Genomic DNA, 22,395 nt, shown 5'->3' with positions numbered 1-22,395 from the left:
CCCTCTGTCCTTTTATGGCGCAGCACCACCTATATTCATTTAGGTCCTCCAATTAAAAATTAGTTAAGATCAGCAAATGTTCCAAGGATTTATGCATTTTGCTTTGAAAACATTTATTTGGGGGGGAAGCTGTATTTGGTAAGGAAGATAACCTGTAGAAGTTCCAACATTATATTAAAAAAAAAACTTGAGCTTCATGATGTGTTTGATGTTCAGACAACCAGATATCCTGGATTAAGATCTAATTATGCACTTCTGTGTTTTCTAACTTTTTAGGAGTATGACAGGATTACAAAAGTTTTCCATGAGTATCAGAAGAAAAGAAATGTGAGTAGGAAATAGTATTGTTAGAAGAAACTCATCTGTTGTAAAATTGATGGATTTGATTTAAAAATCAATGGTGATGGTGGATGGAAGACTTTCATTTTGTAGTTGGAATGTTCAGTGTCCAGGATGGCATTCCTAAATGGTGACTCGATTTTGACTTGAGCAAAGCCAATGCATAGTGGAAATATCAGCAAGTTTCTGTTGCACACCGAGGAATTTCTATCTTTAGGAAAATAAATACATTATCATGCTGCCAGTTCAATGTTAGCCATCATTGGTGAATTTCCAAAGGCAGTAAATATTTTTGGAATCATTTGGACCTTTTCTAAACATTTCAACGTTTGAAGGCTTGTATGTCTGTCATGAGCTCCACGCTCACCTGATTCAGTTTATCTGCTTCAACAGCAGTTAAAACTTTCACATTAAATTGTAGAGAGAATCTTGGCTTCCTGCATGTGCAGCGTTCCTAGCTGGAGTCGATAATTTCTTGTGAAAGACAGGTGTAACACAGCTAATGTAAGCATGGTTAATGTGGTCTCCTGGACCAGGTACCACCTAAGGGAGTCAGAGAAATTTGCTGGATATTTTCCCCTAATTGACGGTACATTTCTTTGCCTTTTCCATACAATTACATGGCATGCAGGTGGGTGGGGGATATCTAATCGCATGGACTAGACATGGTGGATCAGATGGTCTTTTCCTGCCCATCAATTTTATATGTTTAAAATTCCAACCTTGTGGAAGCTGGGACACTAGACTGGCAATCAAGAGAACTCCATTCTTGTAGTGGTCAGTGCCTGACTATGGAGTTTATAGCTAAAGAAAGGTGCTCTAAAGAAAAGTGGGTATATCCCAAGCATAACACTTGTGTAAAAATGGTGACTTTTCCCTCTTTCTGTTATGAAATGGGTCACAAATAATACACCTGTTGAGGAGATTCAAGAAAAGCAAGAATTCTTAATGTGCTGTCAAATGAGCTTTGCATATTTGATAGCTTTGAAGTTTTTAATGATATTTTCAAAAAAATGTTATAAGGCATCAAACACTGGATGATCATCGGAATGGGATCATAGGAAATAGCAGAAGTAGACCATTCAGCCTGTCGAGACTGCTCCGTCATTCAAACAGATCATGGCTGATCATCTATGTCTACACCATTTTTCCCCACTATCCCCATATCCTTTGATGTCATAAAAACACATACAAACGCAGCAAAGATGATTCCAGATAACAAGCATTTAAGTTATGAGGAAAGTTTAAGGAAGTTGGCATGTCTTCTTAGCCTTAGAAGTAGCCTAACTGAAGGTTGACGCAAACAATTTCTTCACCTTGGAATTGGACACTAGTTTAAAAACTAGGAAGCTAAATAGAACTTTTTCCTTTTTTAGAAAAAGATCAAAACTCCTATACTAATAAACTGCTAACATAAACTCCTGAAATTTTTTTTAAAGTAGAATAAGGTACAGATAATCAAGTAGCAGCTATGCTGTTCTTCAACAGTGACTTCACAAAAATTTATGGAGTCTTACAATCAGTATCTCATTTTAAAAATCAGCATCTAGAAAGAATTTGTCAGTAGGCTTCTGGAAATTTTTGTTGAACAATAATAGCTGATCCTACTGGAGAAACTATCTGGGCAAAAATGCTGAGTCTAAAAGTGTGATGAGCTGAGTTAAAACAACTTAATATGGAAGAACCTGATTAACAGTCTGTCTTTATTGATGTAAATTTAGCTGCTTCACACTATAGGATTCACTAACCTCAAAGCAAATGATATTAGTACCTATTTTTGGCAGGGATGGGAACAAATTTGGATTTTTTTTTGTGCTCAAAATATGGGATGCCAGTGCTGGAAATGGGACATGTTTTTCTGCTATGGCGTGTAGTGTTCACATCAAGTACTCAGAGCAAATACAGAACTCATGGTTTAAACAAAAATAGTGGGGTAACTCCACTTTTAAGAACTAAAGGGTGAAAATTTGTGACTGCTAACTTCAATGAAAAATTAGAAATACTGCTTTTAAACTCACTTCTACATTTTGCTGAAAATAGTGAAAATGGAACTTTTAACCCTAAGTGAATGAAAGGTGTATAAAATGGAAACTTCTCCATGTGTTCGAGATAATAGGAGTCTGGAGCTGTTCTTTAAATGTGCCAGAAGGGTAGTTACTGATCTGTATTTTTCCTTATTGAAGTGTCTTTTAAACTAGTCTCATGCAAATCATGTGATGTAATGCTCCATTGTGTTTCTTTTTGTGCAGGATCCCACATTCTTGGAGAAAAAAGAACGTTGTGAATATTTGAAAAACAAACTCTCTCATATCAAACAGAGAATTCAAGAATATGACAAAGTCATGAACTGGAATGATAACTTTTAGAGAGCTAGCAAGTTTTCTTCAAGACTATTATTTGACAAAAATCAATTTATTTTGTTGTTTTTAATGAATAATTACAAAAGCCCACCCTTCAATTTGAACCTATCATGAGGACAGAAATGAGGTTAAGTGGAACTAGGAACAAATATGCATTTGTTAACCTGCTTCTAGCTTAAAATATGAATTAGCCTCCATATGTATATAGAACAGTGTTCCAAATGATGTAAGTAAATGTGTGTAACTTTTTGATATTTATAATAGGTACTAGTTAAAAATGTTTTTATACAAAACCCTTTTGCATACAGGAATAAAGTTACTAAGACTTTTCATTATGATGTCTTCTATTCAGTGTGCTCAGCCAGAGTCCTGTACTGAATTTGTTGCGTTCTTATAACTTTGCATTGGGTTGATTAAGCTAAATGTAATAAATGCTGCAACTAAACCTTTTAAAAAGGTACTTGTAAATCTGTAATTGAATGCATAACTAGCAACTGGAAGGACAGAAATGAGCTTTGTACAGATCTCCACTATCCCACCACCCCCTCAAATCTTGAATCCTTCTTAAAACTTGGCATTTAAGATGCATTAAAATGTGGCTTATTTTCTGGGAGAATGAAGCAGAAGATACTATGTTAAACTAATAGTTGAATGCCAAAAAGGGTACAGTTAATGTACTTTGTACGTCTGCCTTTGTACTCTGATCTGATATTATAAACCTTAAATATTCAAGCCGTGGAGGTGTTGTAGAAAAGAGCCATGAGGTTATCCTTCAAATCAAAGAATTGAATTTTGAATTAAGGTTTCAGTGTTTTAGCCTTGGAAAGTGACTGCTGAGAAAATGACCTTATAGAAGTATACAGGATATTGAATGGCATATAGAAGGTTAATCTAGGCATACTGGGTTTCTAGAATGAAACTGCTGATGGGAAAGTTGAGTACAGATCTACGGTTGGCCTTCAAGCAAAGACTCATTATTGCCTATAATGGTCTTCTGGTAGACGAATGAAGCTGAAAACCTTGAACTTAGTCAAGATTACATAATGAAGGGTTGGATGATTTTCCTCATCTGTATCTATTTTTTAAAATGGTTTATTTCGTTCCAAAGCAATTTTCAACTTCTCAAAGTAATTTGTCAGGCACTTGTTTTTATACATGAGAAAACTTACTTGTGTAAGTTTTGAAACTTTGTTCAATTAATTCATATTGACTTGAGCCACATCATTGAAATTTGTACATTTTTTTTATTTTTTGGTAGGGGTTGACAGAGGTTAAAGAGATTTTTGTATTTTGGTGATACTTTGTTTATTTGCCTATATGCAAGGAAAGCATTGTACTTTTGATTTTTTCTTCTATCTTGTTTGAAAAGCTGCACCTCAGACTTTTATCGTGCCTTTTCAACAATATGTGCCTTGTAATACATTGAAAACGCTATGGATAACTTTATTATGCTATTCATGCCAAACTAACACTATTTAGTTTACTTTGTGAAGGCATACATTTACATTAAACTTTAAAGATGTGTAAGAATTGTACTGTGACATCCAGTTTATGTAACTAGAGCCTTTTTTAATTATTGTGTGCAACATTGCAAATAAATTTTACAAAAAGTGTCTTATTAGTTATATCCATCTCGTGTGTCCATTGGTTTATTTGGTGTAAATCACCCCTAATTATTTTTTGTGATGGTGTATGTTTGTAGAGTGTAAGTGAAATATTTAACTGTGTAAAGTTCTGGTTTAGTAAAGTTGTGCAATAGAAATTGCACAAGAGCCAAGTAGGACTGTTTCGGTGGAATAATCATATAATCCGCTGTGCTGCACTTCACAATGACATCATCGCTAACCACCATGGGACCTCTGACTTTAACTCTGGACTCCTTCCTATTATCTGATCTATTTTCTGTTTCTCATTTGCTATCAGGTTTTTGTGTATCCTAATTTTTATGTAACCATGCCTATGTAGCTTGAGCTTTGAGTCCATTCACGTGCATTTTGGCTGCTGCTCCATATCCGGACCCGTCAACTCTTGCAATTTTACTATTTTTGCTAATCTCTTTACTCCTCCCAGACCCCTCTCTTTCATCGTCATGCCTCCTTTCGCCCTTCTCAGCTAGTCTATCCTCCCAATTCTCGACCCCAACCCTTCAGTACTCATCAATCATCCTGCTCTCTTGTTGCCATCCCAGGTAGCCTACAGATTCCTATAATTCCTCTTTGGCATCTTCTGATAGCTCATCGAGGCACTCAGCACTGACTCATTACAAGCAACAACCCCAATTGCCCCATCCTTTTTTCCCAACCTTCCCACCAGTGTGCCTGCTGGGGATTAATTTTGCCAATTTTCCTACCAAACTCACCCCTGCCACTGCTGACCCTGTGGACTTTATCAGCAGATTAGCTCTTATCGCCCCTCTATGCACCTCCCTCCAGAATATCTGTTCACTTGTGAACAAGGCCCTTGCCACTTATTGTGTATGATTACATTGACAGCGTGGCCTTAATGGGAACCTGACTGAAGGGGCGTGGTGCTTATAGCAAGATTCCACCTGGGTCTGACCTCCAACTCCTTTCGCACTTCCTCTCCCTCTTGAGCATCTCGCCTTGTTCCACCGCTTCCCACTTCATTCAAAATCATTGTTCTCTGCTGCCTTCCCAAGTATGATCAATTTTCTCAGATATCTTCACTTCTTTCCTCCCTTAGCCTCTGCACCAAACAACTTCTCATCCTTGGTGATTTCAATCTCCTTTCAAATCATGTTCTCTTTCCCCTGAGTTCACTACCCTCTAAGCCTCTCCTGAATCTCTCGCTCCACGTGAACTCCCCGATCCATATTCACAATCACTTTAACAATGTTAATTAGCCTGCCTTAATGCATCGGGTGGGATCTCGGGGCCACCCTCCCCTGCTCTGGTGAAACTTGCCAGCGTTGGATAACAGACATGCCGGCTGATGCCTGTATATCTATCCCCTGCCTGTGTCTGTCCCTGCCCCCCCCGCAGGACCTGACAATTCAGCCCATGGTGTCCTTCGTTAGTTGTACGCACTCTAACTATGGTAATGTAGGAAAATCCAGCAGTCAATTTGTGCACAGCAATGTCTTACAAACAGTAATGAAATAAATTACTAAGTGGTTTTGGTGATATTGGTTGGGAAATACATATTGGCCAGGAGACCAAGCAAAATCCCAAGCTCTTTGAAAAGTGTCATGGGATCTTTTATGTCCACCTGAGAGGGCATGCAAGACATTGATTTAATATCTGATCTAAAAGGTGGCACCTCTAACAGTGCAGCAGTCCCTCAGTACAGTACTGGAGTGTCTGCCAAGATTATGCTAAAGTCCTGGGTGAGGCTTGAACTTAAGACTTTCTGGCTGGTGCAGTGTGCTGGCATTGAGCCAAGGCTGGCTTAACTCCTCTCCATTTTCTCCTTTCCAACCAATTTTTAATCTGGTTTGCTAACCTATCTCAATTCCATATCTGTTCTTTAACAATCTCCTGTGCTACCTTGCTTTTTCAAAAAAAATCCTAAAATCCATGGACACTACATCTACCTTATTTTTCCCATCTCCTAAGTCTGTTCCTCAAAGAATTCTAAGGTTTGTCCAGGGTTAACCATCCCTTTTGAAATCCATGCTGGCTATTTGACTTTTGTCTAGATGCATTGTAATTTCATCCTTTAAGATACTCACATTTTTCACACCATAGATGTAAACTAACTGGCTTGCAATTTCTCCTTTTTGTGCATTCTTTTTAAAAGTGGGTTCTACATAGACAAAATTTTCCAGTCCTGTGGCACATGTCCATAGGTGATGGACCTTAAAATATAATTTCTTGGGTTTTGCCAATTTCTTTCCTCAGGATACATCCTGGTATTCTATCAGGCCCTGGCGTTTCTCCTCTTTTAGCCTAAGTTATTAACACTTTCCTTTTATACATAATATCCCTCATCTCACTCTCTTCAGGATTCCCCTCCTCCCTATACTTTAATGACGGAAGGAAAGAATTTATTCAATGCCTCTGCCATTTTTTGATCATCGGCAAATTGACAGTCCTGTTTTTGCAGGGATCTAGCCTCACTAAACTATTTTTTAAAACTGATATACTTGTAAAATACCTTACTGTTCTTCTTGAACTGTGTCAGCTGAGGTGGTTCTTTGAAGAATTCGCATAGTCTAGTTCCTAGGTAAAGACTATTTTTATGTTCCCTCCTCCGTATAATGACTTGTGTCTCATCATCTGTATCCCCTTTATTTCCTCGATTTTTCATGAACATTAATACAGATGGAGCAGATGTTGCTCTTTATGAACTAACACTTCAGTCATTCTATATCCTATCAATGGGTACCAACACTTATGCAGCACATTCTTATTCAGTCTTGGGTGTCTGTTCTGATAAACTGCTCAGTAAATGTCATTGGCAGTTCTACACGAGAATCTTGTAGATGCCCTAATTAACGCTTTCCAATCCAATCCATTACATTCACTAAACTTTCTTATCCAACACTAGAAATCATAGGTAGTTTTTAGGAATGCTTACTGGATAGTGATCTTGATTAGAAAATCTAGTTGAAATTTTACCTTTTAGTAGTTTGAGGGTAATGAGCTCAAATGCCCCAGCTGAGAGCAGCTAACCAAGTACGTTCCAAGAATCAAACTTGCGACCTTATTGATCTATATGTCATTAAGCTTATCTTAATTGATTCAACCAGAAAGACACTATAGTCACTTTTGCTGTCCCTTGCCACCATTCTAGATTTGAGGGTTTTGCCTCCAATACTCTACCTGAAGATTATCCTGCATTGAAAAGCTTCCAGCTATTAAAATTTAAAGTTGCCTTTTACTGTTTTCGATCTGTGTCCAATTTGTCCTACTGTCATGTTTTTTGAGAAAGTCAATTCTGGGTCACCTTTCGGGGCTTAAAAAGCCCAAGTTTCCTCAGTCTTTCCTCAACTCAATCCTCTGATGTGAGCAATCACTCTCAAAGTTCTTCCCTTGTGAGTTATTGACCAGAGCCAAATACAGTACTCTAGGCATGGTATGATCCAATATAGTTTGAACATGACTTCCAACTTGTTATCTATATGGACTTCAGTAAAGCCTTTGACAAGGTCCCTCATGGCAGACTGATACAAAAGGTGAAGTCACATGGGATCAGAGGGGAGCTGGCAAGATCGATACAGAACTGGCTCGGTCATAGAAGACAGAGGGTAGCAGTGGAAGGGTGCTTTTCTGAATGGAGGGATGTGACTAGTGGTGTTCCGCAGGGGTCAGTGCTGGGACCTCTGCTGTTTGTAGTGTATATATAAATGATTTGGAGGAAAATGTAGCTGGTCTGATTAGTAGGTTTGCGGACGACACAAAGGTTGGTGGAGTTGCGGACAGTGATGAGGATTGTCAGAGGATACAGCAGGATATAGATCGGTTGGAGACTTGGGCGGAGAAATGGCAGATGGAGTTTAATCCGGACAAATGTGAGGTAATGCATTTTGGAAGGTCTAATGCAGGTGGGAAGTATACAGTAAATGGCAGAACCCTTAGGAGTATTGACAGGTAGAGAGATCTGGGCGTACATGTCCACAGGTCGCTGAAAGTGGCAACGCAGGTGGATAAGGTAGTCAAGAAGGCATACGGCATGCTTGCCTTCATCGGTCGGGGCATATAGTATAAAAATAGGCAAGTCATGCTGCAGCTGTACAGAACTTTAGTCAGGCCACACTTAGAATATTGCGTGCAATTCTGGTTGCCACATTACCAGAAGGACGTGGAGGCTTTGGAGAGGGTACAGAAGAGGTTTACCAGGATGTTGCCTGGTCTGGAGGGCATTAGCTATGAGGAGAGGTTGGAGAAACGCGGATTGTTTTCACTGGAACAAGGGAGGTGGAGGGGTGACATGATAGAAGTTTACAAAGTTATAAGCGGCATGGACAAAGTGGATAGTCAGAAGCTTTTTCCCAGGGTGGACGAGTCAGTTACGAGGGGACATAAGTTTAAGGTGCGAGGGGCATAGTTTAGAGGGGATGTGTGAGGCAAGTTCTTTACACAGAGGGTGGTGAGTGCCTGGAACTTGTTGCCGGAGGAGGTGGTGGAAGCAGGTACCATAGAGACGTTTAAGAGGCATCTTGACAAATACATGAATAGGATGGGAATAGAGGGATACGGACCCCGGAAGTGCAGAAGGTTTTAGTTTAGGCAGGCATCAAGATCGGCGCAGGCTTGGAGGGCCGAATGGCCTGTTCCTGTGCTGTACTGTTCTTTGTATAGCAGGAAGCAGTTCCAATGTTTAGTGCAAAAACCAAATATGAACTTGAATTTACTGCCTTAGCGTCAAGCATTAGCCTGGGCAAGATACAGAAAGTGATGTGGCAGGAAGCTTTGCATGACCAGAATGGAATCCACCTAATTTTCCTTCCATTGAAATTAATAGAAGGAAAATCTGGCATGTTTTGTAAGGGGTATGTGAGCATCATGGAAGACTTGAGTCCAACGTAAATATCATGGAAATATTGTGGTTTGTAATAACTCTGTTCTCAAAAATATGTCAAATTATTTAGGCAACAGTTCTGGAATTTGATGTTTCATGAAACTGAATTATGAATGTACTGTTTATAATCTGTCACCTTCCAAATCAATGGAGTAAGAAATTTGGACAATTGTCAAAATAAAATCTGCAATCCCAACAGTAACTATTTTGTAAATAAAGTGGAAATAGCTGGTATTGAATACACAGATGGTATGTATTGAATCTACATTGAAATTTATTTATATATATATATATATAAAATGCATCAGCCTTAGCTCAGTGGTAGAAGTCTCACCTATGAGACAGAGATTGTGAATTCAAGTCCCATTCCAGAGACTTGCCAACATAATCTAGACTGACACTTCAGTAGGACCAAAGGACTCCACTGTCTGAGGTGTTGTCTTTTGGATGAGGTTTTAAACCAAGAGCCCACTCATCATCGCTGTTGGAAGCAGATTCCAACCACCTCCATTTTAATCACATTGTTTCCAGTTGCGGGTAAGACATCTGCCACATTCAGGCAGGAGCCGCATCAAAATTTAAATGTTGGGGTCCTCTGCCACAATTAGGATCCTGGCATGATTTTAACCGCTTACCCTACCAGTAATAGCTAGTGGCTGATGGGATCGGGGATAAAAAAAAGTCCCAGGAAAGTAAATAAATTTTTTTTAAGGTGTGCTTGTGTGCCAGCAGGAGCCCCACAAGGACACTTTTGATATTCCCTCTGTTAGACATCTCTGTTCCTCACTTGCAATCCCCTTGTAAAATAATCTATTCTTACGTACATGTATATGTAGGATTAGGATTTGGTTTAAACTCAACTGATTAAGGTTTTGGTTTTAACTTATGGATAGTTTGTAGATTTGTACTGTAGTTAGAGTAAATGCTGTTTATTTTCTGCTGAGGTGCAAGATGTGTGTTGGAGAATCTATGATTTGTGCATGCTGACTTCTTGTCACCACATTGTGAAATTAGCCAAGATAGTCTTGAGATAGGGAACAGACAATGAGACTATAATGATTAGTTACATACTTCTTGATAAACAGATTGGCTATCTGGAAGTTTTGTAGGAATTATCTCATTTCTCAGGATCTTATTCTCAATAACACTTGTCATAATGAACCATCAAGGCCAGTGTGCGTGACTAGAGGCTTATAAAGATCTTGAACTTAACAATTTGTAGAGAGAGTCAGGATTGACAAAGGTTACATCTCTACCCAGAAGGGAAATGGGATAATGTTTATTTCTCTGTATGCTTACTGCTTAGATTCATTGCATGTCAAAGATTTGATCGAAAACAATGAAAGGATTAAGTTGTAAATTATATTTAGCGTCAGATTTCTATTTCCACCTTTGGAACAATCACCCGACTTCACCCCGTCTCAGCTCATCTGCTGCTGAAACCCTCCTTCATGCATTTGTTACCTCTGGGCTTGACTATTCCAATGTACTCCTGGCTGATCTCCCACATTCTACTCTCTGTAAAGGAGGTCATCCAAAACTCTGCTGCCCGTGTTTTAACTCGCACCAAGTCCTATCACCCTGTGCTCACTGACCTACATTAGCTTCTGGTCAAGCAACGTCTTGATTTTATAATTCTCATCCTTGTTTTCAAATCCCTCCATGGCCTCGCCCTCTTTATCTCTGTAATCTCCTCCAGACCCATGATCCTCGAAGACATCTGCTCTCTTCTAATTCTGGCCTCTTGTGCATCCCTGATTTTAATCACTCTACCACTGGTGGCTGCATTGTCAGTTGCCTGCACCCAAGCTTTGGAATACCTTGCCTGCACCTCTCTGCCCCATGTTCCTCCTTTAAGACATTCCTTAAAACCTACTTCTTTGACCAAGCTTTTGGTCATCTGGCCTAATATTTCCTTTTGTGGTTTGGTGCATTACTTTGTTTTATAATGCTCCCATGAAGCGCCTTGGGACATTTTATTATATTAAAGGCACCATATAAATATAAGTTGTTGTTGTTGAATCAAATGTTCTTGCACCCTTTAGATCATCCACCTCTCACTTACTTGCCCTAAGGAAGATGTGGTGGATAACAGGATCATGTGTAGGTGATGGATCATGACCTGTCAAAAGCAGGGGTGGATGGTGAGTTCTAGGAAGCATCTGAAAATGCTTCATATAGGCAACAGCAATAAGAAAACAAATTTGGGATTTTGGGTCTTAAATCGTGAGGAAAGGTGTTAAAATACAAAACATCAACTGCTTTCCTGCTCTTGTTTTTGAATAATCTGTTTGTTTTTAGTGGGGTTTTTTTTTGTTTGCTAGCAGAATGTTGATCAGGACATGAGAAATCTACCTTCTTTGATTTGTGATATGGGAATTGAAACATCTTGGTTTAATGTTTCAGTTGAGATACAGCACCTTCAACATTACTACACTCACTAATAGAAAATCTATCTACCTAAACCCCAGTCAGTTTGTGATTCTGCCACTTGTAATACAATCGGCTTGTGCTCCTGAAATCCAAGTGTAAAACTGGCTTTAGAAGACATGTGCCTGGAGTGGGCTGGTCCACTGAACCTAGACTTGGAAGAGCCAATGAAGGGTTACACATTGAAAATATAACAACTTTTTGCAGACACCAACTGGCCTGTTGTTTATTTCCAGGATTTTCTGTTTTCATTTCTTTTAAGAGCAGCAATTTAATTCGCACAGAGGAAAGTCACTAAGGAAGTATTTGCGTAAAAAAGCATTTCAAATTGTGGGTTATAAATGTGGAGAATGATTGGTCATTTTTAGTTTTCAGGTGAGATGGCAGGAGCTGGGGCCCACCCTTTGACACGGAGGCCCTTTGTTTAGTTGCTTCCCCAAAGTTGCACAACTGGTTCCGCTACAGTTCTATAGTTGACAAGGGTAAGTACTGGAAATCTAAATTAAATGAGAAAATGTTGAGCAAATACAACAGGTTCCTAACAACTGGAAAGATAGCTTCATAGTTTGGGTAGAGAACCTTTGTCAGAACTGCCACAGGTTTCTGTAGAAAGAGAAAATTTATATTTAAAAAAGTTGTGAAAGTGTATAAAGGGAGTAGGAGATAGAAAGAATTGGAACTGGAAATGTGGCTGTTACAAGGAAAAAACGTATTTGTCGGTGAACAATGCCATGTAAGATAAAGTGATATGAAAACACTCCATTTAAATTTTAAAAAACAAATTCCGTAATTCAGTTGCCTACTTTTATCAGAAGTGTCATTAATGACTTTCAATGGATCACAACACGCTGGAAAAATATTTTTTATACACTATATAGATCAAAATTCTGTTAGAAAGACTTCAGTGATCTCGAAATTCCCATTAGCTTCCCCGTGGTAGGAGAGAACAGATGCTTTGGGTGTCTGTCATGTAATCTTATATAACTAACTCCTTTGATAAGAACAATCACTTGAGGTTAATTATTACATTGAGATGTGCCAATGTTTTAGCATGTATATGCAAACAAATGCTGGATTATAAAATGATATGTATCTTATAATAAAAACAGAAAATGCTGGAAAAATGCAGGTCAGGTGGCATCTTTTTTTTTCTTTGGCCTCCTTGTCTCAAGAGACATTGGGTAAGCGCCTGGAGGTAGTCAGTGGTTTGTGAAGCAGCGCCTGGAGTGGCTATAAAGGCCAATTCTAGAGTGACAGACTCTTCCACAGGCGCTGCAGATAAAATTGTTTGTCGGGGCTGTTACACAGTTGGCTCTCCCTTTGCGCTTCTGTCTTTTTTCCTGCCAACAGCTAAGTCTCTTCGACATGCCACTCTTTAGCCCCGCCTTTATGGCTGTCTGCCAGCTCTGGCGATCAGTGGCAACTGACTCCCACGACTTGTGATCACTGTCACAGGACTTCATGTTTGCAGACGTCTTTAAAGCAGAGACATGGACGGCCGGTGGGTCTGATACCAGTGACGAGCTCGCTGTACAATGTGTCCTTGGGGATCCTGCCATCTTCCATGCGGCTCACATGGCCAAGCCATCTCAAGTGCCGCTGGTTCAGTAGGGTGGATATGCTGGGGATGTTGGCCGCCCCGAGGACTTCTGTGTTGGAGATACATTCCTGCCACCTGATGCCAAGGATTCTCCGGAGGCAGCGAAGATGGAATGAATTTAGACGTCGCTCTTGGCTGACATACGTTGTACAGGCCTCGCTGCCGTAGAGCAAGGTACTAAGGACACAGGCTTGATACATTCGGACTTTTGTGTTCCGTGTCAGTGCACCATTTTCCCACACTGTCTTGGCCAGTCTGGACATAGCAGCGGACGCCTTTCCCATGCGCTTGTTGATTTCTGCATCGAGAGACAGGTTACTGGTGATAGTTGAGCCTAGGTAGGGAACTCTTGAATCACTTCCAGAGCGCGGTCGCCGATATTGATGGATGGAGCATTTCTGACGTCCTGTCCCATGATGTTCGTTTTCTTGAGGCTGATGGTTAGGCCAAATTTGTTGCAGGCAGCCGCAATCCTGTCGATGAGTCTCTGCAGATACTCTTCTGTGTGGGGTGTTAATGCAGCATCGTCAGCAAAGAGGAGTTCCCTGATGAGGACTTTCCGTACTTTGGTCTTCGCTCTTAGACGGGCAAGGTTGAACAACCTGCCACCTGATCTTATGTGGAAGAAAATTCCTTCTTCTGAAGACTTGAATGCATGTGAGAGCAGCAGGGAGAAGAAGATCCCAAACAGTGTAGGTGCGAGAACACAGCCCTGTTTCACGCCACTCAGGATAGGAAAGGGGTCTGATGAGGCGCCGCTATGCTGAATTGTGCCTTTCATATTGTCATGGAATGAGGTGATGATACTTAGTAGCTTTGTTGGACATCCGATCTTTGCTAGTAGTCTGAAGAGACCACGTCTGCTGACGAGGTCAAAGGCTTTGGTGAGATCTATGAAAGCAACATAGAGTGGCATCTGTTGTTTGCGGCATTTCTCCTGTATCTGGCGAAGGGAGAACAGCATGTCAATGGTGGATCATCTCTGCTCGAAAGCCACACTGTGCCTCAGGGTAGACATGCTCAGCCAGCTTCTGGAGCCTGTTTAAAACGACTCAAGTGAAGACTTTCCCCACTATGCTGAGCAGGGAGATTCCACAGTAGTTGTTGCAGTCACCGCGGTCACCCTTGTTCTTATAGAGCGTGATGATATTGGCATCACGCATGTCCTGTGGTACTGCTCCCTCATCCCAGCACAGGCAAAGCAGTTCATGGAGTGCTGAGAGTATAGCAGACTTGGCACTCTTGATTATTTCAGGAGTAATGCCGACCTTCCCAGGGGCTTTTCCACTGGCTAGAGAATCAATGGCATCACTGAGCTCCGATTTTGTTGGCTGTTCGTCCAGCTCATCCATTAGTGGCAGAGACTGGGCTGCATTGAGGGCGGTCTCAGTGACAACATTTTCCCTGGAGTACAGTTCTAGGTAGTGCTCCACCCAGCGGTCCATTTGCTTGCGTTGGTCAGTGATCGCGTCCCCTAATTTAGACTTGAGGGGGGCGATCTTCCTGATGGTTTGCCCAAAAGCTCTCTTAATGCCATTAGACATTCCTCTGATGTTTCCAGTGTCGGAGGCCAGCTGAATACGACTGCATAGGTGTTGCCAGTAGTCATTTGCGTAGTGTCTGGCTGTTCTTTGTGCAGCGCTTCTGGCTACTTTAAGTGCTACGGATGTTAACTCGCTGGGGGCTTTCTTGTAGTTCAACAGTGCAGTGCGCTTAGCGGCTATGACAGGTTCCAGCTGTTCAAAGTGAGATTGAAACCAATCTGCATTCTGCTTCTCACCTTTGCCATAGGTGGTCATTGCTGAGTCACAGATGGCATCTCTGATGTGGGCCCACTTGGTCTCTGCATCCCCTTTAGGAGTGTTTTGAAGGGCTTTTTCAAGTGAATTTAGAAACTTATGTAACAGCTGTGGATAAGAAATTCTGCTCGTGTTGATGTGCGGGTGGCCCTTCTGCTTGGAGTGATGCAGCTTCTTTGGTTTGAGTCTAACTTTGCTGCCCACCAGGGAGTGGTCGGTGTCGCAGTCCACACTGTGGAAGCTGCGTGTGATTTGAACACTGTTTATAGAGGCTCGCCTTGTGATAATGAGGTCCAGCTGGTGCCAACGACGTGATCTTGGGTGCCTCCATGAAACCTGGTGACAGGGTTTAGTATGAAAGAACGAGTTGGTGATGCAGAGGCTGTGATAGGTACACAACCCAAGCAGTCTCTGTCCATTCTCATTCATCCTTCCAATGCCATAGCGCCCAAGGCAGGAGGGCCATGAGTCATGGTCGGCCCCAGCCCTGGCATTAAAGTCCCCCAGCAAGAACAAATGTTTGGTATTAGGAATGCTACTAGTGATATTATGGAGTTCCTCGTAGAACTGGTCTTTAATTTCAGGTGGGGAGCAGAGTGTTGAAGCATAGATGCTGAGGAGGTGTACTGGACCAGAGGCGGTGAGCAGTTGGATGGACAGTATGCGTTCTGAGCCTTTTGAAGGTGGCTCTATCATGCTGAGCAAAGAGTTTCTGATGGTGAAGCCCACTCCATGCTGTCTTGGTTCTTCAGGGTCCCTACCCTGCCAGAAGAAGGTGTAGTCTTGCTCTCTTAGAGATCTGCTCGCAGGGAGGCGTGTCTCCTGAAGTGCTGCAATGTCCACATTGAGTCTACTGAGCTCGTTGTTAATGATGGCGGTCTTCCGAGAATCGTTGATTTGTGTAAGGTCTTCCGACAGGCTAGGACACGTAGTTCTGGCATTCTAGCTTGCAAAACGAAGGGCTGGTACCTTCTTTCCTTTTTTGGTCGTGCTGTTTGGTGCGGTGTTACAGTCCACTTGTCGGGCAATGACCCTGAGCTCCAAGCACCCATTGAAGCAGGTGGACTGTGGCAGGACAGAACCTTACTGACTGGGGTCTGCCTGGTTTGAGGCAGGCAGTAGCTGTCCAGTGAGATGCGATGACCTCTCCCACTGACAAAGACAACCCGTGGCGCCCAATCTCTACGCCAATTGAGCTGGACCTATAACCCGTAACTGCTGCCTTCCATGTTGTTTTGGTCGCTGTGAGGCGACTATGGAGTGACCACTCCATGGCGCATGCCTGGCAGATGTATGGAGGTTGAGATATGTATCTTATAATAAAAACAGTAAATGCTGGAAAAATGCAGGTCAGGTGGCATCTATGGAGAGAGAAATAGAGTTAACTTCTCAGATCATTGACATCATCAGAACTAGAAAGTGCGAGAGATATTGTTATATTATCCCAAAGTGATTTAGGATTTATATTGTTCATAGAACCATAAAACTATAGAAAGATTACGGCACAGAAGGAGGCCATTCGGCCAGTTGTGTCCGCACCGGCCGAAAAAAAACTAGCCGCCCAATCTAATCCCACCTTCCAGCACTGGTCCATAGCCTTGCAGGTTACATCACTTCAGGTTCATGTCCAGGTACCTTTAAAAGAATTGAGGGTTTCTGCCTCCACCACCATTCCTGGCAGTGAATTCCAGACACCCACCACCCTCTGGGTGAAAAAGGTTTTCCTCATGTCCCCTCTAATCCTTCTACCAATCACCTTAAATCTGTGCCGCCTGATAATTGACCTGTTCACTAAGGGAAAACAGGTCCTTCCTGTCTACTCTATCTCGGCCCCTCATAATTTTGTACACCTCAATTAAGTCACCCCTCAGCCTCCTATGTTCTAAGGAAAACAACCCTATCCGATACAATCTTTCCTCAGAGCTGCAACTTTCAAGCCCTGGCAACATTCTTGTAAATCTCCTCTGTACTCTCTCCAGAGCAATTACGCCCTTTCTGTAATGTGGTGGCCTGAACTGTATGCAATACTCCAGCTGTGGCCTCACCAGTATTTTCTACAGTTCCAGCATTACATCCCTGCTTTTGTATTCTATACCTCAGCCAACAAAGGAAAGGAACAGGAACCAGGTGAGCCTGTTGACAATTTCTTAACGAGATTGAGAAATGTAGCCAGCAAGTGTAAATTCAAGGACATGGATGAAAGGCTGGTAGATCAGCTGATCTGGGGTTCTGCACACCCTGATGTACAAAAAGCTATAATTGGAAAGGACAAGCTTACAATATTATAGGCTGAAGCCACAAGTAAACAGATGAAGTTGCTGATTATCCAAAAGACTTCAGTTAAGTCAAGAGAAAGGAAGCAGGGTTGATGCAGTGAAACAACAATAAAGGAATGCACACCAGACAGAGAGAAAGATGTGCAAGAGGTGTGGATGACTACATGAGTTCACAGACAGCAAGAAATGTTCCGTGTATGGATCAAACTGCAGAGCTTGGGAGAAGATGTGCAGGATAAAGAAAGTAGCTGATAAAGGAATTACCAGAGGCAGAACAACATAGCAAATGAGCAAGAAAATAAACCAAAACATTCATACCTTGGAAGATGATGGGGAGTTTGAGGACACAATCGACATAGGAACCATAGACCTACATGAAATGTCTGGATGTGAAAGTTCCCAGAGAAAGGAAATTCACACAACCATATGGATGAGGAAGAAGGTGAGAGGTAAGCCACAATCAAAAACCTGAAGCTGAAGTTTGATATTGGAGCACAGAGTACATCATCCCACTCAGACTATACCAGAAAATCTTTCCTGAAAATTTGAAAGAGAATGGTTACTCAAAGAAAGATGCTCTGAAACCGAGTAACATCCTGCTGGTGGCGTGCGGTGAAACAGCTGGGAAAACCCCAAATCAGAGGGACACACAAAGAAAAAGAAGTTAACAGTATGTTCTGTGTCACTGAAACAGATAGTTCAGCGATCCTGGGGTTGAGCAGTTGCAAAGAGTTGCAGCTGATCTCGGTGAACCACAAGATGAAGGAGGCATCAATGAAGATTGAAGGAAGTACACCCATTGAAAACTGCCCTCCAATCAGAAGCAAGGAAGATCTAGTCCAAATATATCCAGAATGTTTTGATGAGACAGTTGGATGTTTTGAAGATTTTGACTACCATATCGCAATTGACCCAGAGAAGAACCCAATGATTTATCCCCCACATAAAGTACCAATAGAGCAAAAAGGAAACCTTGAAAGAGAACTCAAAGAGATAGAACAAAATAAAGTGATTGCCAGAGTCACAGAGCCTATAGCCTATAAATTCCATTGTGGTGAGAAAAATGTCAAATGGACAGCTGCGAATTTACCTGGATCCCAAAGATCATAATCAAACAATAACGAGGAATCACTACCCTACACCGACACTGGAAGAGATCACACTAGCACAGGCAGGGGAAAAGGTTTTCAGCAAGCTTGCTACCAGAAACTGCTACTGGAATGTGAAGCTTGACAAAGACTCTTTGCTGTTGACACCATTCAACACACCCTTTGCGAGAAATTCCATACATATATCTATGGGAGAAAATTCAAACTGGAGGGTGATTATCGTCCACTAGAACAGATCTACAAGAAATTTCTGTGTCGAGCACCAGCAAGCTACAGAGGTTATTGTTGAGGCTTCAGAGTTACAATCTCACTCTGAAATACTAGCCAGAAAGAGAAATGATGCTGGCGGATACCTATCTCGTCTGTTACCACAAGAAAAACATGAGATAAAAGATCTAGGTATAAGGATATGTCACCTACTGAATGTGGCGCCACCGAATTGAGTTAAGTCAGAGATGGGACCAGTAAAGATGAAGAGTTACAGATGCTCTCTCAATAAGTGGTTCAGGGATAGCCGGATAAGATGCAGCAAACACAGCCAGCAAAACAGCAATGTTGGCAATCAGAGATGACATTTCACCAGAAGACAGTGTTCTGCTGGCTGGATCCAGAATCATTGTCCCCAAAATGATGCAGAGGTCGCTTCTCCAGAAGATACATAAAGGCCACATGAGAATGGAGAAGTGTAAGCTTAGAGCCAGATCAGCTGTGTACTGGATAGGCATCTACAAGACATTGAAAGTATGGTATCTACGTGCAGTGTATGCCAGAAGTATAGAAATACACAGCCAAAAGAAGAGATGATGGTTCATGAGGTACCAACCAGACCATGGCAGACTGTGGGAGCCAACTTATTCATGCACAGCCAAGAGTGGTATCTTATAGTAGCAGATTGTTACCCAAACTTCCCATTCATCGGAAAGGTAAAAAATTTGGGAGCTACAACAATCACCACAGTAATATGAGTCCTATGTGCTGAGCAAGGGATTCCAGAAAGGGTGATATTTGACCTAATTCAACTCCAGAGAGTTTAAGGAGTTTGCTGAACAGTATGAATTCAACATCATAACCTCATCGCCACACTACCCATGGGGACATGGGTTTTGTAGAAAGACGTGTCCAGACAGTCAAGAAGACCCTCATAAAATGCCAAGAGACAAAGGAAGACCTAAACCTTGCCTTATTGTCACTCCGAGCTACACTTCTCAAGGCTGATGTGAAATCATCTGCGGAGCTACTGAATGATAGAAAATACAAGACAGCTCTACCAAGCAAGATACATCCTCCAAATGACCTTGAGGAAGTAAGACAACAAATCACTGATGCACAGGTAGAAGGATGTCAGCACTTCAACAAACATGTTAAATCATTGCCTGAGTTGTTGAGAGGACAAATTGTGCATGTACAGGACTCAATCCAGAAAACCTGGAACCCAGCAAAGGTTGTTGGTAAAGCTGAGTCTCCAAGATCATACATCATCGAGACTGAAACTGGTAAGCTGATGAGAAAGAACAGAGTCCATATTCGCCCTATGCCAGAACTGGTAAAGCAGAGAAGGTCATCAGCAACATCACCAACAAGCGGTGCAACATTAGCAACATCACCAGCAAGTGACACAACATCACCAACATCAAGCACAACTACTACAACACCAGGAGCAACACGCACTTCACTGCCAGTACAGAGCGTCAACTCATCAAGGCAGCATTTGACCGAATATGGCATCAAGGAGCCCTAGCAAAACTGGAGTCAATGGGAATCGGGGAAAAACTCTCTGCTGGTTGGAGTCATATCTCGCACAAAGGAAGATGGTTATGGTTGTTGGAGGTCAATCATCCAGGCTTGGGCTGATAAGTGGCAAGTAACATTTGCGCCACACAAGTGCCAGGCAATGACCATCTCCAACAAGAGAGAATCTAACCATCTCCCCTTGACATTCAATGGCATTACCATCGCTGAATCCCCCACTATCAACATCCTAGGGGCTACCATTGACCAGAAACTGAACTGGAGTAGTCATATAAATACTGTGGCTACAAGAGCAGGTCAGAGGCTAGGAATCCTGAGGCGAGTAACTCACCTCCTGACTCCCCAAACTCTGTCCACCATCAACTAGGCACAAGTTAGGGCGGCACAGTGGCGCAGTGGTTAGCACCGCAGCCTCACAGCTCCAGCGACCCAGGTTCAATTCTGGGTACTGCCTGTGTGGAGTTTGCAAGTTCTCCCTGTGTCTGCGTGGATTTCCTCCTGGTGCTCCGGTTTCCTCCCACATGCCAAAGACTTGCAAGTTGATAGGTAAATTGGCCATTAGCAATTGCCCCTAGTATAGGTAGGTGGTAGGGAAATATAGGGACAGGTGGGGATGTGGTAGGAATGTAGGATTAGTATAAATGGGTGGTTGATGGTCGGCACAGACTCGGTGGGCCGAAGGGCCTGTTTCAGTGCTGTATCTCTAAACTAAGTCCGGAGTGTGATGGAATACTCTCCACTTGCCTGGATGGGTGCAGCTCCAACAACATTCAAGAAGATTGACACCATCCAGAACAAAGCAGCCCGCTTGATTGGCATACTATCCACAAACATTCACTCCCTCCACCACCAACGCACAGTGGCAGCAGTGTGTACCATCTACAAGATGCACTGCAGCAACGCACCAAGGCTCCTTTGACAGCACCTTCCAAACCCGCGACCTCTACCACCTCGAAGGACAAGAGCAGCAGATGTATGGGAACATCACCACCTGCAAGTTCCCGTCCAAGTCACACACCATCCTAACTTGGAACCATGTCGCTGGGTAAAAATCCTGGAACTCCCTTCCTAACAGCACTGTGGGTGTACCTACCTCACATGGACTGCAGCGGTTCAAGAAGGCAGTTCTCCACCACCTTCTCAAGGGCAATTAGGGGTGGACAATAAATGCTGGCATTGCCAGTGACAGCCACATCCCATGAATGAATAAAAAAAAAAGAGAGGGATAATGACAAACAAATCCAGAAGATGGAGGCACAACATCTTACCACAATATCATGGATAGTGCTTTGAAAGAAAATTAGCCATAGAAGAGTTTTAAGGCATTCAGAATTACAAGTTTAATTGAAAAGTTGATTGTAAATTTTCTTTAGCAGCCAGAAAAAAAAGTAATGTTTGGAAAAGTTATGCTGATAGTAAAAGGCATTGCAATTTTAAAGAGGGATGTTATATTATCCCAAAATGATTTAGCATCTATATTGTTCATGCATATGCATACATATATATCCATAATACCACATCAACCACTACTATACTACAGTCTGTGTACCGAACACACATTGTATCATTCTGCCACCTGTGTGGAGATGTGTAATGTATAAGGGATGCATGCTCCAGTATCTGTATCAAAAAGTGTGATTATTTCAGAGCTCTGGGAACTACAAGATATAACAAATGTAATAGTTTTTAAGCAAGTACTGAAGCAGATAGAGTTGTTGTTCCTTAAGCTTCTGCTGAGCTTCATTGGAACTGTGTAGGATGCCAAGGACAGAGACATCAAAGTGGGCGTGGAGTAGAGAATTAAAATGACAGGCAACCGGAAACTCAGGATCATGCTTGCAGACTGAATGGAGCTCTTCATTAAAATGATCACTCAATCTGTGTTTGATCTCCTCAATGTAGCAGAGACAGCATTGTGAGCAGTACAAGTAAATCACTGTTTAACTTGGAAGGAGTCTTTGAGGCTCTGCATGGTGGGAAGGAAGGAGGTGAAAGCGCAGTTATTGCATCTCCTGCACTTGCAGGGGAAGGTGCTGTGGGAAGGGGAGTGGCTGTTGGCCAGGGATGGATATCGTGGAGGGAATGGCCCATTCGGAACACAAAGTGGAAAGGAAGATGTGTTTGGTGGCACTGGAGTTAGCAGAAATGGCAGAGGATTATCCGTTGAATGTTGAGGCTGGGAGGGTGGAAGGTGAGGACAAGGGAAACCCTATCGTGGTTCTGGGAGGAGAGGAAGGGGTAAGGGCCAAA

At 42.1% G+C, this 22,395-nt stretch overlaps 1 protein-coding gene across 2 annotated transcripts in view; it reads left to right on the top strand.

The window, feature by feature from the left end:
- Positions 1 to 4,305, top strand: part of marveld2b (MARVEL domain containing 2b) — a 39,275-nt gene extending 34,970 nt beyond the window's left edge. For both annotated transcript variants that reach the window (XM_068029578.1, XM_068029577.1), the window contains exons 6-7: positions 277 to 327; positions 2,589 to 4,305. In XM_068029578.1, coding sequence (XP_067885679.1) covers positions 277 to 327; positions 2,589 to 2,705 — 168 coding nt within the window. In that variant the 3' untranslated portion in view covers positions 2,706 to 4,305. The remainder of the gene's footprint in view (positions 1 to 276; positions 328 to 2,588) is intronic.
- The last annotated feature ends 18,090 nt before the right edge of the window (positions 4,306 to 22,395 follow it).

Source organism: Heterodontus francisci, chromosome 4 (assembly GCF_036365525.1).
Source record: "Heterodontus francisci isolate sHetFra1 chromosome 4, sHetFra1.hap1, whole genome shotgun sequence".
NCBI classification, from domain to species: Eukaryota; Metazoa; Chordata; class Chondrichthyes; order Heterodontiformes; family Heterodontidae; genus Heterodontus; species Heterodontus francisci.
The sequence above is the reverse complement of the archived record's forward strand: the minus strand, read 5'-3'. Positions and strand labels throughout refer to the sequence as shown.